Below are 23,757 nucleotides of genomic sequence, written 5' to 3'. Positions count from 1 at the left end.
CTGCTCCAAGTGTCATACCTACTAATCTAGCTAAATGTTTGTTTTTAGTGTCTCCTTTGCCACAACATAGAAGTTGTCATCATCAGCATCATCCTATCCTACGTCCACTACAGTACGCGTGGTACTCTCCAAACGGTCTTCATGTATGCACTTAACTTCCTGTGCCGACCCCTTCGATATTCCCTGCTGGTTTTCTGTTTTCATCTCGCCGCTTAATAACCTACCGATCTCGCCTGCACTCGCACTTTGCTTGGCTGTCACTCTGTCGCACTATTAGACCAGTGCACCTAAATTACTTGCCGAACTTGACTTCTTTACATTTATTATCAGCTACTCCAGCTTGCTTTCCAATCCGCACCAATGTTTGCGCTACCCTTATTATTACATGATTCCATCGCTCGGAACGTGGGTTTTAGCTTCTGAAGCTTTTTTTTTTTCACCCCCCTGTTAGAGCTCCGTAGGATAGCGCTGGTTGTATGCCCTGGCTGATTTTTCTTTAATATAACGGTAAGCTGCAGGCCATTACTTGGTTGTGCCGTCCCTTTACGCTCCAGCTCATTATTTCGGAAATTTACATTTCATGAGGGTCCTTCTAAGTACTTCGTCTAAATATGTAGAGGGTGTTTTGCTTTATCTTTAACGAAAATTTTGAAGATGCCCCATGACATCGAGCCCAATTCTACTTCTTGAGCTACAATAATCTCAGGGGCAGACATTACTTGCGCAAAAAAATGAAAATGAACATTTGACTAACTAACGTTTAAGCTTATTACATAACGCCGCGTATTGTAGCTTACGAATTATAGCTGGTGACTTTTAAAGACATATCCACTTCCAACGAATCCTGATAAACACACTATAGTTACGAGGTATGCATTCCCAAAGTTTGCAACGGAATACATTGGTGTCCCAGTGGTTTTCAAGCTTCAACGCATAAAAAGGTGTTTTTATAAAAAAGGGTGTCGTACAGTAGTGCACTTTAAGCAAGTTTGACTGCGCTTACCTCAAAACTGGTGCTATTTTCAACATTCGTTCAAAGTGGATGTGCCTGGCGAAATCACTGGCTTCAATTCGTGTTTTGCAATATCTTTGTTAAAGTAGTTAGTTGAAAATTTATTTAGTGAATCTTTGTTAATAAGTGATTATGCGTATTTATTTCCAGTGTACGTAGTGGATACCTCGTCTAGTATTCCATCTCAATAGGTAGATTTGTGCTAAATGCGACAGGCGACTTTTAAAATTCTGTAAACGTTAAAATAAAACACTGGGTACATTGTTGCTCAGCATCTTGGAATCCAGAGAATGACTACCAGTTTCAAATCCCTGTTCCCCAACCAGGGTATTACCATTACCTTAGCCAGTTGCATGTTAATTTTCATGCCTGCTCTTAGACTTGTCCGTCAAGGGTCCTCAATTATCTGCTGCAATACATCTAGAGTGTTGCTGAACAGGACGTGAGATCTGCCAATCACAGGTTGCTGAGGTGTTCCCCGTTGCGCCTCACACCTAATCTTTCCTTTTTTCTATCAGGTTAAATACTAATTTAGGCTTGCACTGACTAACTAACATCTGACAGACTGTGGCTTCCTTGCCCGACACATGATGCCTTATTGGCAACCTCGAAGACGCTACGTAGAGAATGACTTGATTCGATCGAAGAAATCTTACGTCTCAGCTGGAACCGGTGTCTGCAAGGCTCCCGCTGCGTGCCCACGCTGTTCCTCGCCCAGCAGAGAAGCGTCGCGTGAAACAGGTGCACGTCGACGAGCACTTCGAGCCGGTTCGAGTCTTGCAGTTCCGGAAGCCGGTCTTCGAAGTCCGGGCCCTCGGCTCCAGTGGCGCCCTCTCTACGCGTAACATGACGCCTCTTCCCGGTGTCATCCTCGGCAATCCAGAAGAAGTGCAGCCCTTCGCTGGGATCCGCGCTCACGTCGCAGGTCACGTTCAGTGGCTCGTTGGGCCGCGCCGCTAGGAGCTTCTCGCGCCGAACGCCGCATCGGGGCGCGTCTGCAGTGACACACAGCCAAAACCGCCTTGCACACAGCCTATGTATGGCGTTAGACTTAGAAATACGCAGAACTGAGCTGTTGATACAGTCACTCTCATATCACAGCGTGGGTATCAACTACAAATGAGCACACAACACCAACAAGCAAGCAAGCATTGACTCACAACCGCTGTTGTTGTTGTTTTTTCCAGGAAACAACCTTTATACAAGCACAGGCCTGCGCTTTAGGCACGCTCCACGTCCCTTTACAGCATCGCATCATGAACAATAACCACCTACGTTCGAAATGTGCTATTTCGCTGATAGCGTTATGGAAGTTTGGCTTACGCATTAATCGCCATGTTGATTTATAATATAAGCTTCCGTTGTCTGTCGGGACTTGAAATTTCTGTGCCGAAGCAAAGCTCTGGAATCGCATGGAACAAAGGTTTGAACGCAAAGTTCCGGCAACGTGCTTTGGCCTTGAGGCGGCATAAAGGTGCATATTCAATAAAGGAGCCCCTCCACATGAACCAGAGATACGGATATTGCACTCAACCTTTCTAAATCACTTCAGTGCATTGTAGGTATGTAGGTGGAGCGGCGAGCCCGCTATGACATAATCTTTCTTTTGCGAAAGTTAACGTGGCACCAGTTATCAGAATAGTTGTCGTTGGTCCCAACCTTTTCCCACTGGCCGGAGCTGGGGCGCGTTCCACTCGTGAAGAAGGGTTCTTGTTTGCCATTCAAAAATACAAGAAGGCTCGAAACAACATCGAAAGTACATCACTTGAACTAGCTAGAGTTCCTTTTACATGGCATTTCGGCATGAAACAAGTTGTATAAACAGTATATTCTGGTGAGCAAGATCTGAGTAGACAAAAACTAACTTGCTAAGACGAGAGAGAAAAAAAGACCTATAATTCACACAGGCAAAAAACACCTTTAATATACTTCAGACGAAAGAAGCGGAAGAGTTAAATTGCTTATATACCTGTTGCAGCAAACACACGAACAGGAAGACCGTATCATCAGCATGGCATAACCCGAAACGGTTTTCATTTTGTGTTGCTTACTTCGTCAATGTTTCTATGGTGGGCGCAATGAAGCGTGTTTATAAATTCTCCGAAAATATGGCGAATCATTCGGTCACCAAATGTCATTCGAGACAACGGGAGCGATAGGCGTGACAATGAGGCAGAGGCCTTGGCAATGGCCAACAGCGAATAATGCATACCAGCCCCGAGGCTTTGCACCTGCGGCTCAAACATCTGCGCACTCACGTCTGACGCGGACCTCCAGCGGGGCACTCTGGACGCTTTCGCCGTCAGCAGTGTTAGCCGTGCAGGTGTACCGTCCGGACTGGTCGACGGTCACCCCTCGGATGACCAGGTAGCGCGAGGTGACCAGAGCGTCGGACGAGCCTTCGCCGCCCGCGGACCCCTTGATTTCGCCTCCCTCGTGACGCCAGGTGACCTCGGTGACCTTGGAGGCAGCCAGCACCGAGCACTCCATGTACACATCGGCTCCTTCGGTGATGCGGCTTGCATTGAGACCGACGCCGAGCCGTATACTTACCTCCGTCTTGTCTGCGTGACATTGCGTTTTGTCACTTTAAGTACGTTGATTGATGCAAACTTGTTGGTGATTGAGATATAGCATTGTATTTTGAAGGGACCGCAGCAAACTGGAAGGGTTCCAGTTCTTCAGAAGAATTGGAAATGCAACAAAAAATAACTCGAGATAGTGTAAGTGTGAAGGAGGGCGATGTCAGCTTTCAATCTTCTAAGTAAGTCGGAAGTAAATATGAAATTAAATAAATATGACCTTATGACTCAACCCTGTAGCTCCGCAAACATGGCGATGCGCTACCGAGCATGAACTCGCCGATTGGATCCCGATCACGGCATTGAAATTTAGATTGGGGCAACCTTTGGGTGCATATCAAAGAACCCCACATGGTGAAAATTATTCCGTGGTTACTCTGTAATATGTCCTAATATCATAGCTTTGCTCTCTTTCCCTCGTTCCCCAGTTTAATGTAAGAAACCGAGTTTTCCCTTCTGGTTAATCTCCCTGTCTTCCCCTTTCTTCTCTCTCTCTCTCTGCACGTAATATCCCACTCTAGAATTTATACAACATAAGATTATGTGGTTTGTTATCCTAGAATAAATCACTGGCTATGAGGCGTGGCAAAGGGGAATAGATAATTTTCGCCTACCTAGGACTCTTTAACGTGCATCTCAACCTAAGTGCACGAGCCACCGTTCCTGGAAGTCAATCGTGGTGATAACGTAAGCGGTCGCCTTTAATATCCCTGGCTAGGCCCAAAAGAGAATATCAGTGGAAAATAATCTTTATTTTATACCAGTAATGTTTCCTTCCCTTCTGTGAGAACAATGGTGCAAAAAAGGAGAAACAAAAAAAGAAGCGTTTCTCATGCGTCGTGGTTCAAGAACGTTGCACAAGATGGTGCTTTCAGTGTTGCTGCTTATAGTCCCAAAATGACTAAGCACATCGTAATGGAATGCCAAGATATTCATCCAACAAGACCCGTAGGGAATATTCACCTTCTCTAAGAGATGTGGTTCAAAGCGAATGGAAACAATCACTAGCCATCAGACGAGATAAGCAAGAGGCGATTAGAGTATTGGCGCAAGAAAGATCGAGGAAAGAGATTGATCGAACACGAATCGTTACAGGCATAGGTTAAACCTTTACAATATAGAGAGGGAGGGTTTAATGAAGAAGGAAAGGATAAAGGAGAGGTCGACAAAATTATATACTTCTATGCATGTATCCATACCGATTAGCTCGAGCACTGTTTCGAAGGGGATGCCAATATAAATCATTATCATCACCACCCTACTGCCGCCATCTACGTCTCCGACATTTCGGCGCTTGGTAAACCGCCATACACGACTTCACGGAAGCGCTCAAGCTCTCTAATAACGCGTTAACTTGAGCATTGTGTTCCGCGTATTCAGTGCACTACTCTGTTCTAAGACACCTGACCATTAGGCTCTTCACTTACGCGACATGTCCACTTTGAGGAAGCGGCTGAGCACGCCTCGGCTCTCGGGCAGGTTGCCGTTGATGGCACGGCACTCGAGCAGCCGGCCGGACTGCGCAGACGCCGGCAGCAGAAGCATGCTCGTCGTCACGTTGCCCTCGGACACACTTCGGCTGAAGGCCGGGTCTACTGCAGTTCCGTCCAGAAACCACGTCACATTTGCCGCCGGTCGGCTACCAGTGGCTTCGCATTCGAAGCTCCTGGGCTTCGTGGAGAAGCGTTCAGAAGGCGAGTCGAACGATGCCCGAGCCGCGGCCTCACTTTTTGCCACCTTGGCGTCTGCAGACAACGGAAAGCTGGGGCCGATGGTCGTATCCGCCGTAGCACTCTTATTTGGTGGCTCGCGCTCTGTAGCTGTGCCGGACAGGCCCGTCCATACTGAAGGGACGTCAGTCTGCTGCGCCGGCCAACTCCAGATAGGTAACTGCCAGTCGGTGCCACTGCAGCGGAGGGAAAACGGATTGCCATTGCTGTTATTGTCACCCAGATACCCCCAACGCCCGCATAATTAGCAGTACTACGAATTGCAGTGTGATCCACTGTTAAAGAGAACACCCATCAGACATTTGACTACAAGTTAAAGCGGGATTATAACGAGAAGGTGGGGTGCATATGTTTAGTTCATAGATATGGCAGCCTTGTGACTTCCGACAATCATTTTCTTTTTCTCTCAACAAGGTAGTTTTGTAGGCTCATTGTCGTTGTTTCAAGCTATGTGTTCCAGCTGTCGTTAACATGTTTCTGTAATTTTTAAGCTGTGCACCTGGCTGGTGTTTTTCTTCCGACATTGATACTGTCGCGAGTTTGTCACTTTTTATGTGCGTGCGTGGTTCTATGCCTCCCTTACTCAATGCCCCATGTAGGTGCCTTGTAAGGTATTTTACAAACAAGAAATCACGCGCTATCTCACTGCTGTGAAGGTTGATTGCCAGCGAAGCAGTTTAGCACACGACATAGAGGGTACACAGAATTTCGATCAAAGGTATGAACAAATTTTATTTCTCTTGAGTGGTGACGGTGGTCATCCCGATAAAAGACCCACCCACATACACACTTTTATTTAGATTGGCGGTCTTGATCAGTGGTATACATTCGCGTGGAACACTACCGCCATCTCGAGGAGCCAGAGAAAACTACACACGCGCTGACGGGACCACCACGCCGGGAGAGCGGAAGGGAAACTAGGCACGCGAACGCTTGTAACGACGACAAAGAGGGGGCGGTTGGAGCGAACACATGGCCGACGCGGGTCGCACAGTGAAAAATCTTTGAGAAACCCTTATTATCTACTTCAGAGTCAACTGATTTTGAAAATGGTGCCTATTGGTAACTAATCTACTGAAAATGCATATCCCAGTGATGAAACGTATAAGCTTTTGCGTAGAATGAAGCGATTTGGAAGCTGAGTTTTTGCACACGCACATCTGCTGAAGGACACTAGAAATGCATAGAACCCTAGCTATAGACCGATTCGCTGTAAAAAGATATACCATACTGAACCTGAAACTTTCCTAAAGTTCCAAAAGAGCAGGTATAATATTTGCCGTTACTTCCGTCGCCTGCTACTGCATGTAGGTGAAGTAGAGAAGACAAGGAACTACGAAAGAGTGTGAGCGAGACGGAGTACAGGTAACGACACCGTACAATAAACTAATGCACGCGCGATCAGGGTATGCGTGTCCCAAGCAATAGCACTACATGATGCACCTTGCGCTTCAGTAGCAGTGCTAGAATTAGAAGTTTATGCCACTCTGTGTAACCGACTTAAAGACGCTTTTCTTGCGATGCAGTACATCAAAACGACGCTTCTCCGTCTAACAGCCGAAACCGCAGCGTTCATCAACTAGTACAGCTATCACGTTGCAATGGTTCATTCACCCATGCGCGCTCAGTGAAATTGTGCAGAGGTTCTGTCAGCTGTTCCCGCTTCGACGAACAACGCCACACAATCCAGTGTGTATTGAGCAGACAGGACGACTGGCCTTTTAACGAATAAAATATCCTGGGAGCCTGCCCTCACACAACATCAACTAAGAAAGGCACGCGAGCTATTGTACAATGCTCAAAGACGAGATACTTATTCTTTCTGGGGTTTTACGTGCCAAAACCAGTTCTGATTGTGAGGCACGCCGTAGTGGAGGGCTCCGGAATAGTTTTGACCACCTGGGGTTCTTTAACGTGCACTACAACGCAAGCACACGGGCGTTTTTGCATTTCGCCTCCATCGAAATGCGGCCGCCGCGGCCGGGATTTGATCCGGTGACCTCGTGCTCAGCAGCGCAACGCCTTAGCTAACTAGCCACCGCCGCGGGTAAGACGAGATACTTGAGTGTCGCACTGTAGAAACTCTAGGTATCCTACAGTGCACGCGCAGCCTAATTAAACATTTGCGCCCTAACGCCCGTGAAGGTGTGAGTTGTAGACAGTAAAAGACCCTTAAGGGGGCAAATTTGTTTACAGTGTTGCGTAAGACAGGGCAAAGTCTACTTAAACTCTCTACTTTTCCTTATCTCCCTCTCTACGTCACAACTTCATCATCAGCACATTTATGCTCTCTGCAGGACGAAGGCCGCTCCCAGCAATCTACAATTAGCCATGTCTTACGTAATATGAGCGTTGAAATAATGGAATGTAAATATTAAAAAAAACATGTTTATTCCTTTTCATGATTCGCACTCTTTGGCAGTTCAGTCCATGCTCATTTAAACAAATGTATAACGCGTGTAAAAGTTCGAACGTCCACGGGGGGCATCACCGAGAAATGAGAAATATCTTCTGGCCCTGTTATACAGGCTTGGTATTTGGATGTGCACTTATCTTGTCACTGCAGTGTCAAGCTGGATTTTGAGGCTGTCGAATGTTATCTTTCTGTTTAACAAAGAAAACTATTTTTCCGAGGTGTCCCGCAGACCCTCGTTTCAAGGAAACTACGTCATAGCTGGAAATTATTCAGTGCTGGACAGCACACGTATATCGAGTCGGCGTACACGCATAAGCAGTCTACACATATGCAGCTTACCGGCTGTGTTCCGTATGTAAGTACGCAATCAAAAACAAACGCTGCCCAAATATCCTCACTGCAACCAGTATATGCACTGGATGGTCATCATTACATTAATAAATCAAATTCAGTTGGCTCTTTCCGCTATATTAAAGCGAATAGCTCTCTTTGGTTCTTTCTTTCGTTGATTTACGTACTCGTATGGGCGGGACCGTCGCCTAACGCCAACAAGCTCTTTGAGGCGAACGTGCTGTCGCGCGAGAGTTCTGTGGCGCCTCAATGGTTACATGCTGTGGTCGGTGGCGGCGCTGCGTCGCGTTTCTCCTCCGCTAAATATTTCCTTTCCTCGCGTGGCATGGTCTGAAAATGTATAATATATTTTTTTTCAACGTCACATACAGTCGGACGCCTTTAGAACGAAGTGCTTGGGGGCCTTCCAAATCATTTCGTTAAAAAGGTCATTTCGTTGTAGAGCCGTTCGTGGCAGAGGCGCTCGACTGTACTCTCAAATGTATGTATGGTTACTTCCACTGGTTCCATGGCACTCAGAGGCGTAGTGTGGTTCAGAAATCAAGTAGTATTTTCATTTTTTTGTTCAATCCAGTCGAGGGTGCCGACGAACTTTTATAACACGTTATAAAAGGTAGAACATTTATATATATATATATATATATATATATATATATATATATATATATAAGAGGGCATGGTTCAATATGAGAGGCTTCGTTGCTCAATGTTTCCGCCGGAGGACCAGCCTTTATCAAGACATACTCTTCATAATTGTCGGTTCTCCGGCTCAAACGTCAAGTAGATACGTCTCAACGGACCATGCTCCCTTTGTTTAAATAAGCAGTGCATCAAGAAGAGACCCGCTGACGTCATAACTATAGATATATCAAGACGCTGAGTATCTTGATGGCGCGTAAACCTTTGCGTTAGGTTCAGACCTACTGCCCGGTATCACTGACGTCAACAACTCGCCTAAGGAAATGCTCAGATGAGAACTGCGCATTGCCATCCCTCGGGAATCACCTGTGTCCACATGTATACGACGTCCAGTGCTCCCCAGGCGAGCAACAATTATTAATGAGCTTGGAAAGCCTGTCCTGCTCTTTTTGGTAACGGGCCCTGCCGCTGCCAGATAGCTCCCTCACGTACGCTTAGTATCCTCGTCAAATATTTAGATTCGTCGACACCATCATCCACACCGTATCGCCGTGGACGGCCGTTCTCGTTGTTTCACACATCGCACGCAAAGAAACCACGAAGAATAAGTTATATGGAGCCGGACACGCCTGTGAATATCCAAGCACTGGCACCGCACACATCATAGTATGGCAGCTTAAGCGCTCCCAGATGCATGTTTGTCTTTTTTTTTTTTTTACTGCAGTCGCGTTTCGTTCATAGCTAAATGCGTAATGTACAGAGTGCGTTTCCTAGCTTCGAGGCCATAGCGTAAATGGCACTCCTCGGGCTCAGCCTTTCCCTTTTGACTGTTCTCTCTCTCGACGCCAAGTCGAAAAAGACGAAGCTGTGCTTCAGAAAGCGCCTCACGCTCGAGGTAGCGTAGCGCACGCTAAGACTCGGGTACCTCAGCAGCACCAGAGCAATCGCGGGTTGTCGCTACCGATCGATCAGGGCTCGCTTCGCCACCTCTTCCTCCCACAAGTGATGAAATGGACGTGACTCGAACATACGATGTTCCAAGGGAAGTCTGACGTGTCAGGAATCGGCTAAATAGGACGTGGGTAACTAGGATGCTATTTGCGAGGTGGTTCGATGGGCCTATGTACTCCACAGTATTTAGGAGACGATGTCTTTCAGCGCCGACATTTACGATAGCCTTTAACACATTGTTTGACAGTTGCCGAAGTCCCGAGGCAGTAGTACGTATCTCGCATTCTCGCGAATGTCCGTGAGAAGCACAAGTGGGTAGTTGTAAGCTCGTCATGGCGGTTAAAAAGAATTATCTTCCAACAGGTCTTTTAGAACCATGTGGAGGTAGAGTCAAGGCAGTTCTAACGGGCGTTTTTGCTGTTTGATTATTCAATGAGTATAATGACACAAATAAAGATTCCTGGACACTGGCGCGGATCTCGCTGCGAGCGGTTTAGTGGCGTTGATTCGTTACATAAAAAGAGATTAGGTTGTACTACACTGTGAAAGTGAGCACTATTTCAAGTTGTAGATCTCTGTGTGACATTATAGGTGACCGTGTGGCGCTTTCTGTTTCTCACATAGACGTTCTCAAATTGCGCTTGCTCTCTTCTTTTTCTTCCATCTTTTCTAATCCCATTTCCTTGACCCCCCCCACTAGGGTATCCAGCTGTAGATACTCTGGTGAAACTATTTGTCATTTATTTTTATCTTTCTTTCCCTTGCGGCCATGCCTCTTCAAAATATAAGGGAGAAAGCGCTTTCTCTTACAGCGCTAGATAGGGATGGCTCCACATTTATATCATGTTTATATCATTTTGTATCATATATCACGCCACGCATTTATGTCATTTTTAATTTGTGATGGAGCCCTGTTTGAAGAGCATACCTTATCTTGGTGTTTATGTTGTGTTATTTTGTGCTGTATAGTCTTCCTCCGCATGTGTGCGCATGCGCAATATTTTCACTATATACCCATCTCTGCTAAATAAACCTGCAATTGATTGTAAGCGCTCGTGGTGTATTCTCTCCTTTCGTCCTTGTCTGCTATTACCGCAAAATTTTTGACATCACTCACGACCAGCTTGCGCAGTTCACCCTCCTTAAATCCGAAAACGCCCGTGTACTTAGATGTATGTGCACGTTAAAGAACCCCAGGTGGTCCAAATTTCCGGAGTCCTCCACTACGGCGTGCCTCATAATCAGATTGTGGTTTTGGCACGTAAAACGCCATAATTTTTATTGCGATAGCAATTATATGGACACTCCAAAGCGGATTTCTGCCGTCGCCGTCGCCGTCGCCGTTGCCGTGAGGTTCCGTATGACGTCAACGGCCATGAAATCGTCGCCGCGCTTCGGACGCTGTGTGTGCGAGTGAAAGGGGGTGAGGGACGCGCGCTTTATCATGGGGAGCGAACGCACGTCGGAGAGCAAACGCGAGTTCTGCGCCGTGCTCCCTGAAGGGCTGGGTGTCTTTCCTCCGTTGGTTGCGATCACCATGTATAGAGAGCAAACGCGACCGTGGCGCGAAATGCTGTGGGGGGACGGCAGGGAGGGAGGGGAGGCGACGTTTAGCTGCGGCACCAAATGCGTCTTTATATGAAAACGTTGCGAGGCGAGAAGGTGGTAAAGACTTCCGACGCTGCTCGACGAGTTTCCCGTTCTGATCTCGTCGAAAACCTCCGAGCCTCCCCCAGAGGTCCTGGCAACAGTCACCAACGCCGCGCGCGTTCGGTGCGAACGCGGGCAAAACGGCGACGGCGTCGACAACAGTTCGGCGCGTTGCTGGTGCTGCTGCATGTCCAAGTTTATACAGCTACTATCCTTACTCCGTATAGTAGTACGGATAGTAGTAAGGATAGTACGGATAGTAGTAAGTATAGTAGTACTCCGTATAGTAGTAAGGATAGTAGCACTCCGTACTACTATCCTTAACTTAGTTGAGAGTAACTTAGTAGAGAGTAAGGATAGTAGTACTCCGTACTACTATCCTTACTCTCTACTAAGTTGCTATCGCAATTGATGCTTCGCCTTTCGGGTGAAACTGCGACCCTTTTTTTTTTTTCTTCACCCTCCTTATTTGCAAACTGTCGGGTGGGTTCGCTAAACATAAGAGGTGTGACGCGTTCAATAAACGAGGACAGAAGAGTAGAACAGAGTGACGCACACAGCACGCGTTATACTTACAGTACAGGTCGAGAAGAACCGTGGCCGATCCGGGTAGCGAGACGTTGCTGGCAGCAAGGCAGGTGATGTTCGAGTGCAGATCGCGGCGACTCAGGGGGCCCACGGTGACCAGGTTCTTCCAGCCACCATCGGTTGTCACCACCGTTCCGCGGGCCGTCCTCAGCTGCGTGCCGTTCTGGTACCACACGAGCGTCACGTCGTGGTCGCCTGAAAAAAAAAAAAAAAGGTCACGTGACGTCGTGATCGCCATCAGCTGTGTACATTGGACGAAAGCAACGCTTGTCATTTGAAAGCGCGGAAAAACAAAACTGTGGCTCCAATCCACGCTGTTAAGGTGGTTGGACAGCGAAGCTGTAAACGACACCCACAGCGATTACTAATTGTGGCGTCACTTGAGTTCACACACGTGGCTCTACAAAGAGTGACACTAGAGACAAATGAAATGTAGTTAACCACACCCTTTATTACTTCACAACTACATTATATTCGCGCTTTTCTTTTGGCGTACTTACTTTCCGTGGTCTACCCATGGTAGCCTGGAATAAACGGAATAAGTTGGTAGACCATGGTGACGTCACTACGTGATTTCTATGCTGTTGGGAACTTTTCCACTCGGAGTAGCTTACGCAACCACAATGACCTTTTGGTTTGCTCAATAGACTTTCCCTTTACTGCAACTGAATGTGATTCGCGACTTCTTGCGAAGTTCTAGGCATCTAAAGTTTTACTTCACATTCCATCAGGCAATAATTCGACCATGGGTGGTTGTAGTAACGAAGCGTGCGAATCTGCAGGTTGTATACCTACACGTTTCTATTTCGCAGGTCAGTCGCACCACCTCTCCCTCGGCGTACGGTCCAGCTGTGTCCTTGATCGTCGTGCCCCGGGCGTCCTTGATGGACGGTGGGCATGCCTGCGCTGTTGAAAATGACGAGCCACATAAATTTCGGTAAGTCAGTGATCCTCAAAAAAAAAAAAAAAACAGAATATCAGATTGTTAGCCGTTCGTGTACCTGCAAAAAACTAAGCTCTCGCAAAATATTTGTCACGTCTCGGCGCTGACTTTGCAACTGGACTATGCAACTGGTTGAACTAGACTTTGCAACTGGTTGCTTGACGATGACCAAAGCAACTACGATAACAATGATGATGATGGCTACAACAACAAAACAGGTTCTGAATACACATTCTTCTCTAACTGAGACTGCTATAGGTTTTTTTTTTCCCTCTACGAAAAATAAAGAATTAGGTTGTTATAAATATCTTGACTTTTACAAAACCGAATTCATGTTGTAAGCATGGTTGCCTGCTTTCATCAGCTTAACTTTCGTCGTGTAATTTGGCTGGAGAAAAGAAGGAAAGATCACAAGGGGGCTAGCCCACTTGCCATGCGAATTTATAAATGGTCTAAAAAAGGTCGCAGCCAAATACTGGCACAAAGTAGGTTCCATATATACATAGCAAGCTTTTGTCCCAGAGTGTAAAGTTCTAATGGCATAAAACAGGCAAATTCAGATGACGAAGCTTCTAAATGCATCCTGCGTGAAAGGCGCGAAGCTTCATTTTTCTGAAGACAGCACGTACGGCGTTGCGATAATTGATGGCGATGCGGATCGACATATCTCTAACCGTTTATCGAATGGCATATTTACTCGGAAGACATCTGTAGAAAATGATTTTCTGGTCTCCGGTAGAATGCCTCTGATGACGTGTGCGAATATATTATTTTTTTAGCTTTACTTCTCGCTCAATAAAACCAAGATTACCGTAACTTATCGTCCTATATTTACATATTTTAGAGTCTAGATACATTATACACAGGCCAAAATACTGACGCCGAGCATGCCGTAAATGATGGAAAGCATTACATCCGGGTCATTACCAGTCCTCCATATGCGAGGGTTTCCATTACCCGCGGAGTAGCAGCAGTCTTGCGGCGTTAAGTATTTCATTACGTTTTCGTCTTTCCGTGCAGTTGTTTTTTTTCTTTTTTTTATCAGTAAAGTATGTCATAATTTGCCAGGTTTCGTGGTTGCTTACGTTTGAGCGCCGTGGGATCGGTATTTCCTGGTGAAGAATTAGGCAGTGTCGAGGAACTGCTCTAATATTTTATGACGTCACGAGGAGCCTGATGCAGGAAGTCTTTCAAAGTTGCTTCAGCACCCACCTTCCGTTTACTCGCCAAAGATATTGGATGGTGTAGCGCAATAAACAAACAAACAAACAAGTCAATGATAAACGAATAAATGCCCACCACTTCATCTCTATGTCATTGTGTTGAGGAATTACTTAAAATACTCCGCGGAACATCCAGTATATTTTCAATTAAATGTAAGCGTTTATGGCTTTTATGACACTTCTTCAAAGGTACATTATGGAACCACAGTTTACCCACTATGGTAGCTAAGTGGCTATGGTGTTGGGCTGCTGAGCACGAGGTCTCGGGATAGAATCCCGGCCACGGCGGCCACATTTCGATGGGGGCGAAATGCGAAAACGCCCGTGTGCTTAGATTTAGGTGCACGTTAAAGAACCCCGGGTGGTCCGAATTTCCGGAGTCCGCCACTACGGCGTGCCTCATAATCATATCGGGGATTTTGTACGTAAAACCCCATAATTCAAAGAAAAAACACAGTGTACGACGCGCAGGATTTCCGGTTTTTTTTTTTTTTTTTTTTTTTTTTTTTTGTCCGGTAAGCCCGGGCATACCCGTATATCCTCGAGTTCAAAGCATAAAGCAGTAGCAATTCTTGCAGCTTACACACTAATCTAATAAATCCGGTTTGTCACACTTTAACACAGCAGAATTCATATTTATATAGAACCTGTGCCCTGGAAGCTTTCGTGGTCGACTGCAGGTCTGCAAAGCTGCGAACGCTTGTTCTTTTTTTTAAGCCTGTTACCATAGCAACACAATGCTACATTTAGGTTTAACTTACAACACGTGAAGCATATTACGTGTAGACACGCACAGCTCAATAACAGCGAGAACTGATAAACGATTGCACTGAAACAAATTGATATAATCCAACATGGGAGCACAGTTGATTCTCTCTTATTTGCTTGCCTGAGAGGACAAAATGGCCAACACGAGAGGGAACGGCCCGCAAGGCAAATACGATGTACCTGAGTGAAAATAAACTAATGGGCCTCTAAATATGATAATGTAATTTCCGCGTGCTATGCCCACGTTCATTTTGTCTCTTAATCTCGCAGAATGAATGAATGAATGAATGAACTTTTATTTCCCTTTTTAAGAAAGGGGAGGGGCTGTGGGGGGGGGGGGAGGGGGAGAGAGAGGGAGGCCTTTGTGCTCCAGTGTTACCACCTTCTGCTGCCAGACGTCCGCCTACCAGTCGTGGTAGGCCTCCGCTACCTCCTCAGCCCACCTCAGGACTCGGTCCTGCAGGGTGGGATCGTAGCTGCGGAGGGCAGTCTCCCACAGCTCCTCGCTACTAATTAATGGTTTCAGGTTGCGGGGGGGGGGATATTTGATGGGGCATTTCCACATGATATGGGAGAGATCTGCTGTCTGGACAGGGCAGAAGCGACACTTGGGTGTCGGGTATGTGTCGGGAAAGAATAAGGGCAAAGTGTGAGTTTGTAGTTGGCGCCACAATATTTCTCTCTGGCGCGTGCTCGACACAGAGAGAGGTGGATACGTTAGGCGGTGGTGTTTGCAATGTGTGCAAATTTCATCGAATGTGATGAGTGCGTCTTTATTGGTCTGTTGTTGGGAGTCATTGGGTTCTAGGGTAAGGCCCACATTTCCGTCCGCTCGGTCCGTGAATCCTCGAACAGCGGCATGAGCCATTTCGTTGCCTGGTGGTAGTCCTTGATGTGCTGGAGTCCAGATGAGAGCGATGTAGCTTTTCGGCGGGTGAGCGACTAGTAGAGAGTGCGCGAGGTTTGTAATGTAGCCGCTACTGAAGTTCCGGATAGCAGTCTTCGAGTCATTGATGATGACATCGCAATCAGGTAGCCCCGATGCTAGTGCAATGGCGGCCTCGTCTGCGTCGCCCGCTGAGGTGGTCTTGACTGATGCTGAACGAACAGTGTTGCCCTGCTTGTCTACGACCGCTAGAGCATAACGATGTTTAGTGTTATGGGCTGCGGCGTCCACATAGTAGACTCCTTCCACCTATCCATAGCTGCGTTGTAGCGCATTGGCTCGAAGTTTCCGGCGTTCGAGGTGCATGTTTCTGGGTAGCGGTTGGATGTGGTATTGGCCGTGTATGTTCGGAGGAAGTTGATGTCGCTTGTTCTCGTTGAGTGGTGGAGCGTAGTGAAGTTGTCTCAGGATCTCACGCCCAGCTTCAGTGGTGGAGAGTCTGTGATATTGCGATGATAGATGTGAGATTAATAAGCTCGTATTGAAGGGTCTCGTGGTTATATTAATAACAGCACCTTGCCTCAGGTTCAGTGAACATCTGCTGTAAACAGGTTTAAAGCAGTGCCAAGCTTTGTCGGTCAACTCTACATATTTCAATTATTTAGCAAGGTGTGTCTTTAGCGTGCTCTTTCGAGGCTAAGTCGAATAGGTAAGAACATCTAGAATGCCGGCGCGTACAGCGATCACACCAGAAGTCTGTCAAGGGGCTATTTGGGTTTCTGCGTTCGAGTAGCGTATTAGACAGACTTTGATCATTCCAGACGTTTCTTAGCTTCTTCACGCGTCTGCTCTCTTTCTCCGCTATTATTTCCTCCTTCCTCCATTAAAGCTTCCCTGGTTTTCTGTCGTTTTCTTTCTGTAGTTCTAAACTGCTTTCTGTCGTTCTAACCCTGGTTTAGCTTAGCAAACCACAAGCTTTCTCTTTCTGTTGACCTTCCGACCTTTCCAATTCCATATCTCTCTCCCACACGGAGCTTTCGCATGGCGAGGCTGTCGCAAAAAAAATATTAATCGTAAAACTTGCTCTTCAGTCCGCATGTGCCGAACATTCCTGACAAAATGAATGCATTATAAAAAAAATACGGAGGCGGTCAAGTGATAGGACACGCTACAGTATGCGCCTGCGCAGAAGGGCATGATGACGTCTGCTGTAAAAACACTTTTGCTGCCCGTCACTTTTGCTTCGCGGTAGAAATTGGTTCTTATTCTATGCCTGTGTAACTGCTTTTATAAGTGTCCCTTTCGACGGCGAACAGCCACACCAACGTTTGCGCCTGTCGGAGAACCGCGGCTGAAGCCACAGCGATAAATTATCCTTTGACAGCTTCGATTACTCTGCCATATGGGGGGACGTGTAAAAATAACCAGCCACAGCAGTAGATACTTCCAGTGTGGGCTGTAATATACCTTAGCCTTCCGAATACCTATTATTTACCTCTGGGTTTTCGCTAGCTGCAAGGTTTGAAGGTGCAGCACCGAAAAAAAATAAGGAAGTCGCCGTACAGTGCACGGATACGTTTGTCAGGGAAACGATACGATTTTCTTCCGCAAAAGCAAAACAGGGCGGAAGGCGGTGTTGATCGTTCCCAACGCGATGCTGTGGGCTTAGAGGACATTTCAATGAGCAGTGCATTATCGAGAAATCTAGAGCTGAAGCGAATATTCGAGTGGCGTTCGAGCGAAGACGCTATACGTCTTCGGTGAAATACTGGGCTCAGTTATTTTGTTGCCCTGCTACGCAGTAGATATGAGTCATGACGAACCTCGAGACTTGGAACTTGCCCAGATTTACTTTGCTTCAAGTTTGCGCGTGTGTTCTGGCGGAGACTACACGGCGGTCAGTAATTTGGTTGTAGTAGCGATTGTGATAGCGCCCCGTAGAGGCGGCGTGTACTTTCCAACAGGACTTCATATTCCGGTGCGTTTCGGTGAAGACGCGCAGTCTTCGCTTAAAAACTGTGCTCATTTACTCTGCATTGTACTGTACAGTATATAGATAGACCTTGCGCAGTACTGTGAGAGCTAGGGCTAGCGTGGGCTTATTTAGGATAAAATATTCAGGTTTACTTTAGAGGAGATTGATTGATTGGCTCATTGATTGACTGTCTGAGTGAATATTATTTGATCGTTTCATTCATTCATTCATTCATTGTGGTGTCGAAAATATTCACAACAAATTAATCGCTCGCTACACCACAATGTAAACTTATGTAATAATGAAAGGGTGAGGAAAGGTGGAATCAATGCTTACATGTATTAGCTATTCGCTACAGCATGCGGAGTAGTTAGCGAAGGCTTCCTTCACCGCAGATTTCTATAAAAATACCGTGCATTGTATAAATGCAAAGGCCATGTCTTCGGCGCCCTATTACTACGGCCGGTCGACATTATAAGACGTGCCATAACCGCAAAATACGCATTGAATTGTCTTATGTTCTCAGAATAAGATGTAGTTAATAATTTAGGAAGGATGCTTTCTTTTTTTCCACGTGCATTTGTTCTCTGTAGAAGTATGAACAATATAAGAACTAAAAAATGCAAAAGAAAGGAAGAGCAAGCTGACAGAAAAGTTTAGTGTCTGACATATCCTTATTCAAGCAATGAAATGACTGAAAAGGAATCTGCAGGTACTGCTCACTTTTGGTTTGAGAACTTTGCGCTGTTCCTAGCATTCGCAGCTTTCATGCACAGTATTATGTGTACTTCGAGAGGACTACTCGCCATACAGCTACAAATATTCCTATGTTTGGAGAGAAGATAACAAAAGAACTTTCACACTATTTGCTGCCAAATTTGTCGATTTTTTAATAAAAATTAAGCCGAGTACATAAATGTTTTATAGCCTAACCTTCTGTGCCTGTATATGTTTTGTATATATATTTTTTTTTTGTTTGACCGGAAAGTTGATGCGAATAACCTATGTTGAGCTTTAGAACAGCTGGTATGGCTGGCACGAAGCTTGGATTTTGTACAGCTCGGCCCCTTGTTGAAGAAAACACAAGTTATGAACCAAGTTACGTAAAATGGCCTAAAATCAGTTGGACGGTTCTATTCTAATACAGTACGAGGGGAAAAAGGAAACTGGAAAACGTTACTTTTAGCAAAATACGGGGTTAAGGAATGGGCTTCATGATGTAGTGTATGTCTAGTGGACAGAGGAGATAAATATGCAAGCGGGTCAAAAGCTTACTTGTGATTAAGAAGTAGGTAAAGAAAGTTGAGGCGGTTATTTTTTCGTCGTAGTTCAAGTTTTTCAATGTGGTTAGCAGCCATGAGTTCAGAGGGTCAATCTATAATTCTAAATATAGATTAAGCAAACCTAACACCCTTTCTTTGTACAGCTTCAAGTTTTTTTTTTTTTTTTTTATGGTGGCTTTAGTGAAGGGGTCCCATACAACACAACAGTATTCTAGCTTAGGCCTTACATACTTAAAGTAACTGAGTAGTTTAATGTTAGAAGGATAATTTCTAACCTTATGTTTTAGAAAACACAACCTACGGAAGGCGCCAGAACATACGCTGTCTATGTGTAGGTTGGTTGTAGAGCACTGCACGGGCCGATTTTTTCAGCCTGGGCCAGGCCCAGGCCCGTTTTTACGTTGGGCTGCCCTTCCGAGCCCGACCAAAAGCTTTATCGCTGAGACCCGGGCCCGGGCCCGGGCCGGGCCCGCAAATAATCTACGTTACCCGCCCGGCCCGCCCCCCCCCCCCCTTCCCCCCACCCCTTTACCTTAGGCCCGAGCCCGGCCCGAGCCCGGCCCGAGCCCGGCTTGAAACCGGCCCAAACCCGGCCCGAGACCGAAAAAGACGTTTTTCAGAGTCGAGAAGCGCGAGCATAACTCGCTGCACGTTACACGCACACCACCAGAAAGCCCGAGCCCAGCCCGGGCCCGCGTCAGAAAACCCGAGCCCGGTCCGAGCCCGTGAAAAAACTTCTCTACCCGTCCCGGCCCCGGCTTTCGGGTAAGCCCAAGCCCGTGCAGTGCTTTAGTTGGTTGCAGCTGGTTACGTTTTGCAGTGATGATGAGCCAAGATTATACATAAAATCAAGAGGTGTTTTTGTACGAGCTACACAAAAATAAACAGTTTTTTTTTTTTTTGTGCGCTTAGAGCCATAGCATGTTCCTTACACCAGTTTAATATGTTATTAAGACAGAATTCAAATTCTGTTGATCATTAGTACAAGTAACTTGACGTAAAAACCAAAGTAAAGGAGTAAAGCCAGTAAAGGAAAAAGCGAGGAAAAGGCCAGTAAAGGAGCCACTTTGGAGAATGAATAATGGAAGTGCAGTCACTTTAAATTGGGAGGTGCGGGTCTTTGAAGTCAGTCAATGGCATCTTGCGTGTCTACTGCTGCTTTCTTGAAGACCAATTCAGTTGGTAGCAGGCAGCGTAATAGATTGCCTCAACAACAACAGTTTAAAGTTGAGCGCTCGCATTGCTGTGGTAATCCCTAGGCGTGGTGCAAAAAAAAAAAAAAAGAACACAGTAGGCGATACTTGGCAAGGCAATATAGTTGGAAAATGTAGGCGGTATCAGCACGCGAAGTTTGCCAGGGAGGTGGCATTGGAAAAATAAGGCTGTAGTTCGGCAACGGGGCTGTATCGAGGGGAAGCTAACAAAATAGAAATGCCGACTTCGAAACCGGAAGAAAAGCTATTACTTTTTATAATCTGCTGTTTATCGAAGGATTTTCTCAAATTCCTTAGTATGCCTAAGAATCCCTATAGGCTGCCGTAGACTTGAGACTTTCCGCGGGTTCTCTTCAATTGGAAAATTGAAGTATGTGTCGACCGCCTAGTATGCGTAGGCTGTGGAGTGCTGTTTCTGTTTTTGTTCAGAAGGTAGGAGGGGATGGAGGAGATATTGGCACCCGTAGCCGGTGCAGGCAGCTTCCCCTTTCTGACGTGATAAATGTGCGCGAAACGCCGTAAGTGCTACAGGAGACAGAAAAGGAAGAAAATATTGTGTACGCAATTTCAAAAGTTCATAAAATACGGTTGTTCCTGAGCAGGTACCAATGAGCTCACTCTTGCGATGCGTGGAGTTGGCAACAAAGAAAACACCACAACAAATCACTCTTGTACTCTGAAGTAGCTCACACTGTGTTTTTACACACGCATCTGTTTGAAGAAGAAATAAGTTTCTCATAACAAAAGCCTTTGAAATTATGCCGCTGTGTAGACCGAAGTTTATCTACGTCAATTACTCATAGGGGACCCTGATCATGAGCAGGAAATTTACGGTAGAGTAAAATTGGGTTGGAATGCATACGGTAGGCTTTTGCAAATCCTGACTGGGAGCTTACCCCTGTCGTTGAAAAGAAAAATGTATAATCGTTGCATTCTACCGGTGCTAACATATGGGGCAGAAACTTGGAGGTTAACGAAGAAGCTCGAGAACAAATTAAGGACCGCACAAAGAGCGATGGAGCGTAAACTGTTAGGCCTAACGTTAAGAGACGGGAAGAGAGTGATGTGGATCAGAGAGCAAACGGGGATAGCCGATATTCTAGTTGACATTAAGAGGAAGAAATGGAGCTGGGCAGGCCATGTAATACGTAGGATGGATAACCGGTGGACCATTAGAGTTAGAGAATGGATACCAAGAGAAGGGAAGCGCAGTCGAGGACGGCATGCAGGACACTAGGTGGGGTGATGAAGTTAGGAAATTTGCAGGCGCAAGTTGGAATCAGCTAGCGCAAGACAGGGGTAATTGGAGATCGCAGCCTTCATCCTGCAGTCTGATGATGATGATGACTTCTGGTATAGGATGATGATGATGATGATGATTACGATGATAGACGGAAGTACGTAAATTCTAAAAGAGGCAAGTTAGTGGCTTCCAGAAAGGCGCACAAAACTGTTAATGAGTCACCAAGATTTCTCGAAAGAAACCGTTCTCCATTGAAAAAGCTTGTGTTAAATTGATGTGTTCGTCTTTTAAGGTGAAGCCTTCTTTGCCTGCAAACCCAGGGTTTGGCGTGGGTTTACTAATCACCGTACAGGCAGATGAAGCGGTTGCGAAATTGTGGTGTCACTTTCCAGGCACTATGTGTTAAGCCTTTTTTCTCAGCCATATTAGTTGCCCTGAATAAAACTTCAACTGCCATTTAAAGCAACTCGGGAAAACTAGAATGTAGAACGTTAATTCCACGAAGAATTCGCCAAATATCTCCTTACGTAGAAAATGGTGGTATGAAGACCTACGCAAGGCTATTAATATCTATCACGGTACTTCTACATCACACTGGGTCCATGGCTTACGCCCCCTATTCCTTTGTGAACAGAGCCACCGCAACCGTGGTTCGTGTCTTATTATCGCTCAACTGAGCTCACACGGTTTGCCAACGTGCACTTGCTGCTCTCAAGCTTAATGGTATCCGCAGTGTCACACGTGACTGGCCCCAAAGTGTATATGCTGAGTGACCATGCTCTGACGCTTATCACTCTGTTTTTTTATTTACTTTCGATAGCAAGTTATAGTCATTTTTTACTTGTTAGTAAGGCATGTCTTCTGAAGCCTTTTTTGTGTCAGATGAGCCTCCGAGATGTTTAGTAACACAAAAAGTTTCCCGGGTAGAAAGACATGCAAATTTTTAGCATTGGTTCACGCCATGATGTTTTAAGGCTCGAGTATGTCACATGGCTAATCACGAAAAAAAGAGAAAAAAAATGCAGCAGATCCAACGAGTTGGCCTTTGCATACAGCGAAGCTTTTTGTGAGTGCATAAAGAGTCGAAACACGGATTTGTCTTTATTGAATGCCGGCACAAAGTGACAAAGAAGGCTTTACACAGGCATTTAGAGAGGTTAATTCAATGCCGCCGCCACTGCCGCGGTTGAGCTAAGGTGAGCTTTCTGGTTCTTTTTTTTATTTTGTCATGCATGGCCGGCGCCACCACTCCTGCAGATACGCGTTGGCGAGCGACATCTGGTTGGGAATGCAACGAACCCAGCGGCGGTTATTTCGCGCGCGTTCTCCGCTATGATTGGTTAGCCTATTCGGCTAGAGAACAGCCATGTAGCACCCACGGTCACGAAAACCCCACGAGGCTCGCAAAAAAAAAAAAACGCGTCGTTTTAAAATGGTGGGAAGATTGCACCAAAATAGCACATCGTAACAAACAGAGGCTTCACCGAGGTGCCTGCTATATCTGCGTCTTGCTACCGCCAATTCCTCAACATGTATGTGGAACGGCCATTTACGAGCAAGAGTACGTACTTAAGGAAGAAAGCTTAGCTAACTAGTTTGAGTAGTTTGACATGTTTACAGCGCAGAAGAACGGAAGTCTACAACAGGAAAGTAACCTAGAGGACGGGAGTCGAACGTCAACAGATTTTGCTAACACGTAGGCAGTGCATGTAAACCTGAATCGGAAGGCTTTTATGCCGTAGATTTGTGCGAAGAGCGCTTGGTTGTTTGTTTTGCCGAATATTTGTTTTGTAACATGCGTGTCCTGGCCAGATGCCCCCTTGGGCCAATCGCATACATCACGCATTCGTGTTCGAGCCTCTGCAGCGTCGATTCCGAACAGGCAACGTGTATTCGCCCAGGTGCACTTCGTTCTCAAAAGACGAGCGTATATTAATCTCGAGAGAAGAGTGTCGCACCACTGTGCCCGAAGCAAATGCCGGATATTGACGGTACTTGGGCCGAGAGTTAGTTTCTCTGCTTGCGCAGGGCTCAAGGCTGGCAACGAGGCGAACTCCTTCAGCCTCTAGCTCCGTATGGTTGGTGCAAGCGAGAAAGTGGCGCGAAATCAGAAGAACGACGACAGAAGAGAGAGCGCATAAAGCTGGACCACTCGCATGCGTGCTTCGAACGAGAAGGCGTCGTGATACCGGCGTAATTAATACGAGCACACTAACTCGGGCGCACATCATTTTGCCTGCACCAATCTGCGTCGCCGTGCTCTAATTAGAGGAAGACGAGCTCCACACCTGGGTTCCCTTTTA

At 46.2% G+C, this 23,757-nt stretch overlaps 1 protein-coding gene across 1 annotated transcript in view; it reads right to left on the bottom strand.

The window, feature by feature from the left end:
• Window positions 1-23,757, bottom strand: part of LOC119431438 (uncharacterized) — a 145,751-nt gene that overhangs the window by 3,415 nt on the left and 118,579 nt on the right. The window contains exons 3-7 of the mRNA XM_049657508.1: window positions 12,715-12,825; window positions 11,908-12,114; window positions 5,022-5,414; window positions 3,271-3,576; window positions 1,669-2,007 (exon numbers count right to left, since the gene is read on the bottom strand). Coding sequence (XP_049513465.1) covers window positions 1,669-2,007; window positions 3,271-3,576; window positions 5,022-5,414; window positions 11,908-12,114; window positions 12,715-12,825 — 1,356 coding nt within the window. The remainder of the gene's footprint in view (window positions 1-1,668; window positions 2,008-3,270; window positions 3,577-5,021; window positions 5,415-11,907; window positions 12,115-12,714; window positions 12,826-23,757) is intronic.

The sequence above is a fragment of the Dermacentor silvarum genome, chromosome 10, assembly GCF_013339745.2.
Source record: "Dermacentor silvarum isolate Dsil-2018 chromosome 10, BIME_Dsil_1.4, whole genome shotgun sequence".
NCBI lineage: Eukaryota > Metazoa > Arthropoda > Arachnida > Ixodida > Ixodidae > Dermacentor > Dermacentor silvarum.
The sequence above is the reverse complement of the archived record's forward strand: the minus strand, read 5'-3'. Positions and strand labels throughout refer to the sequence as shown.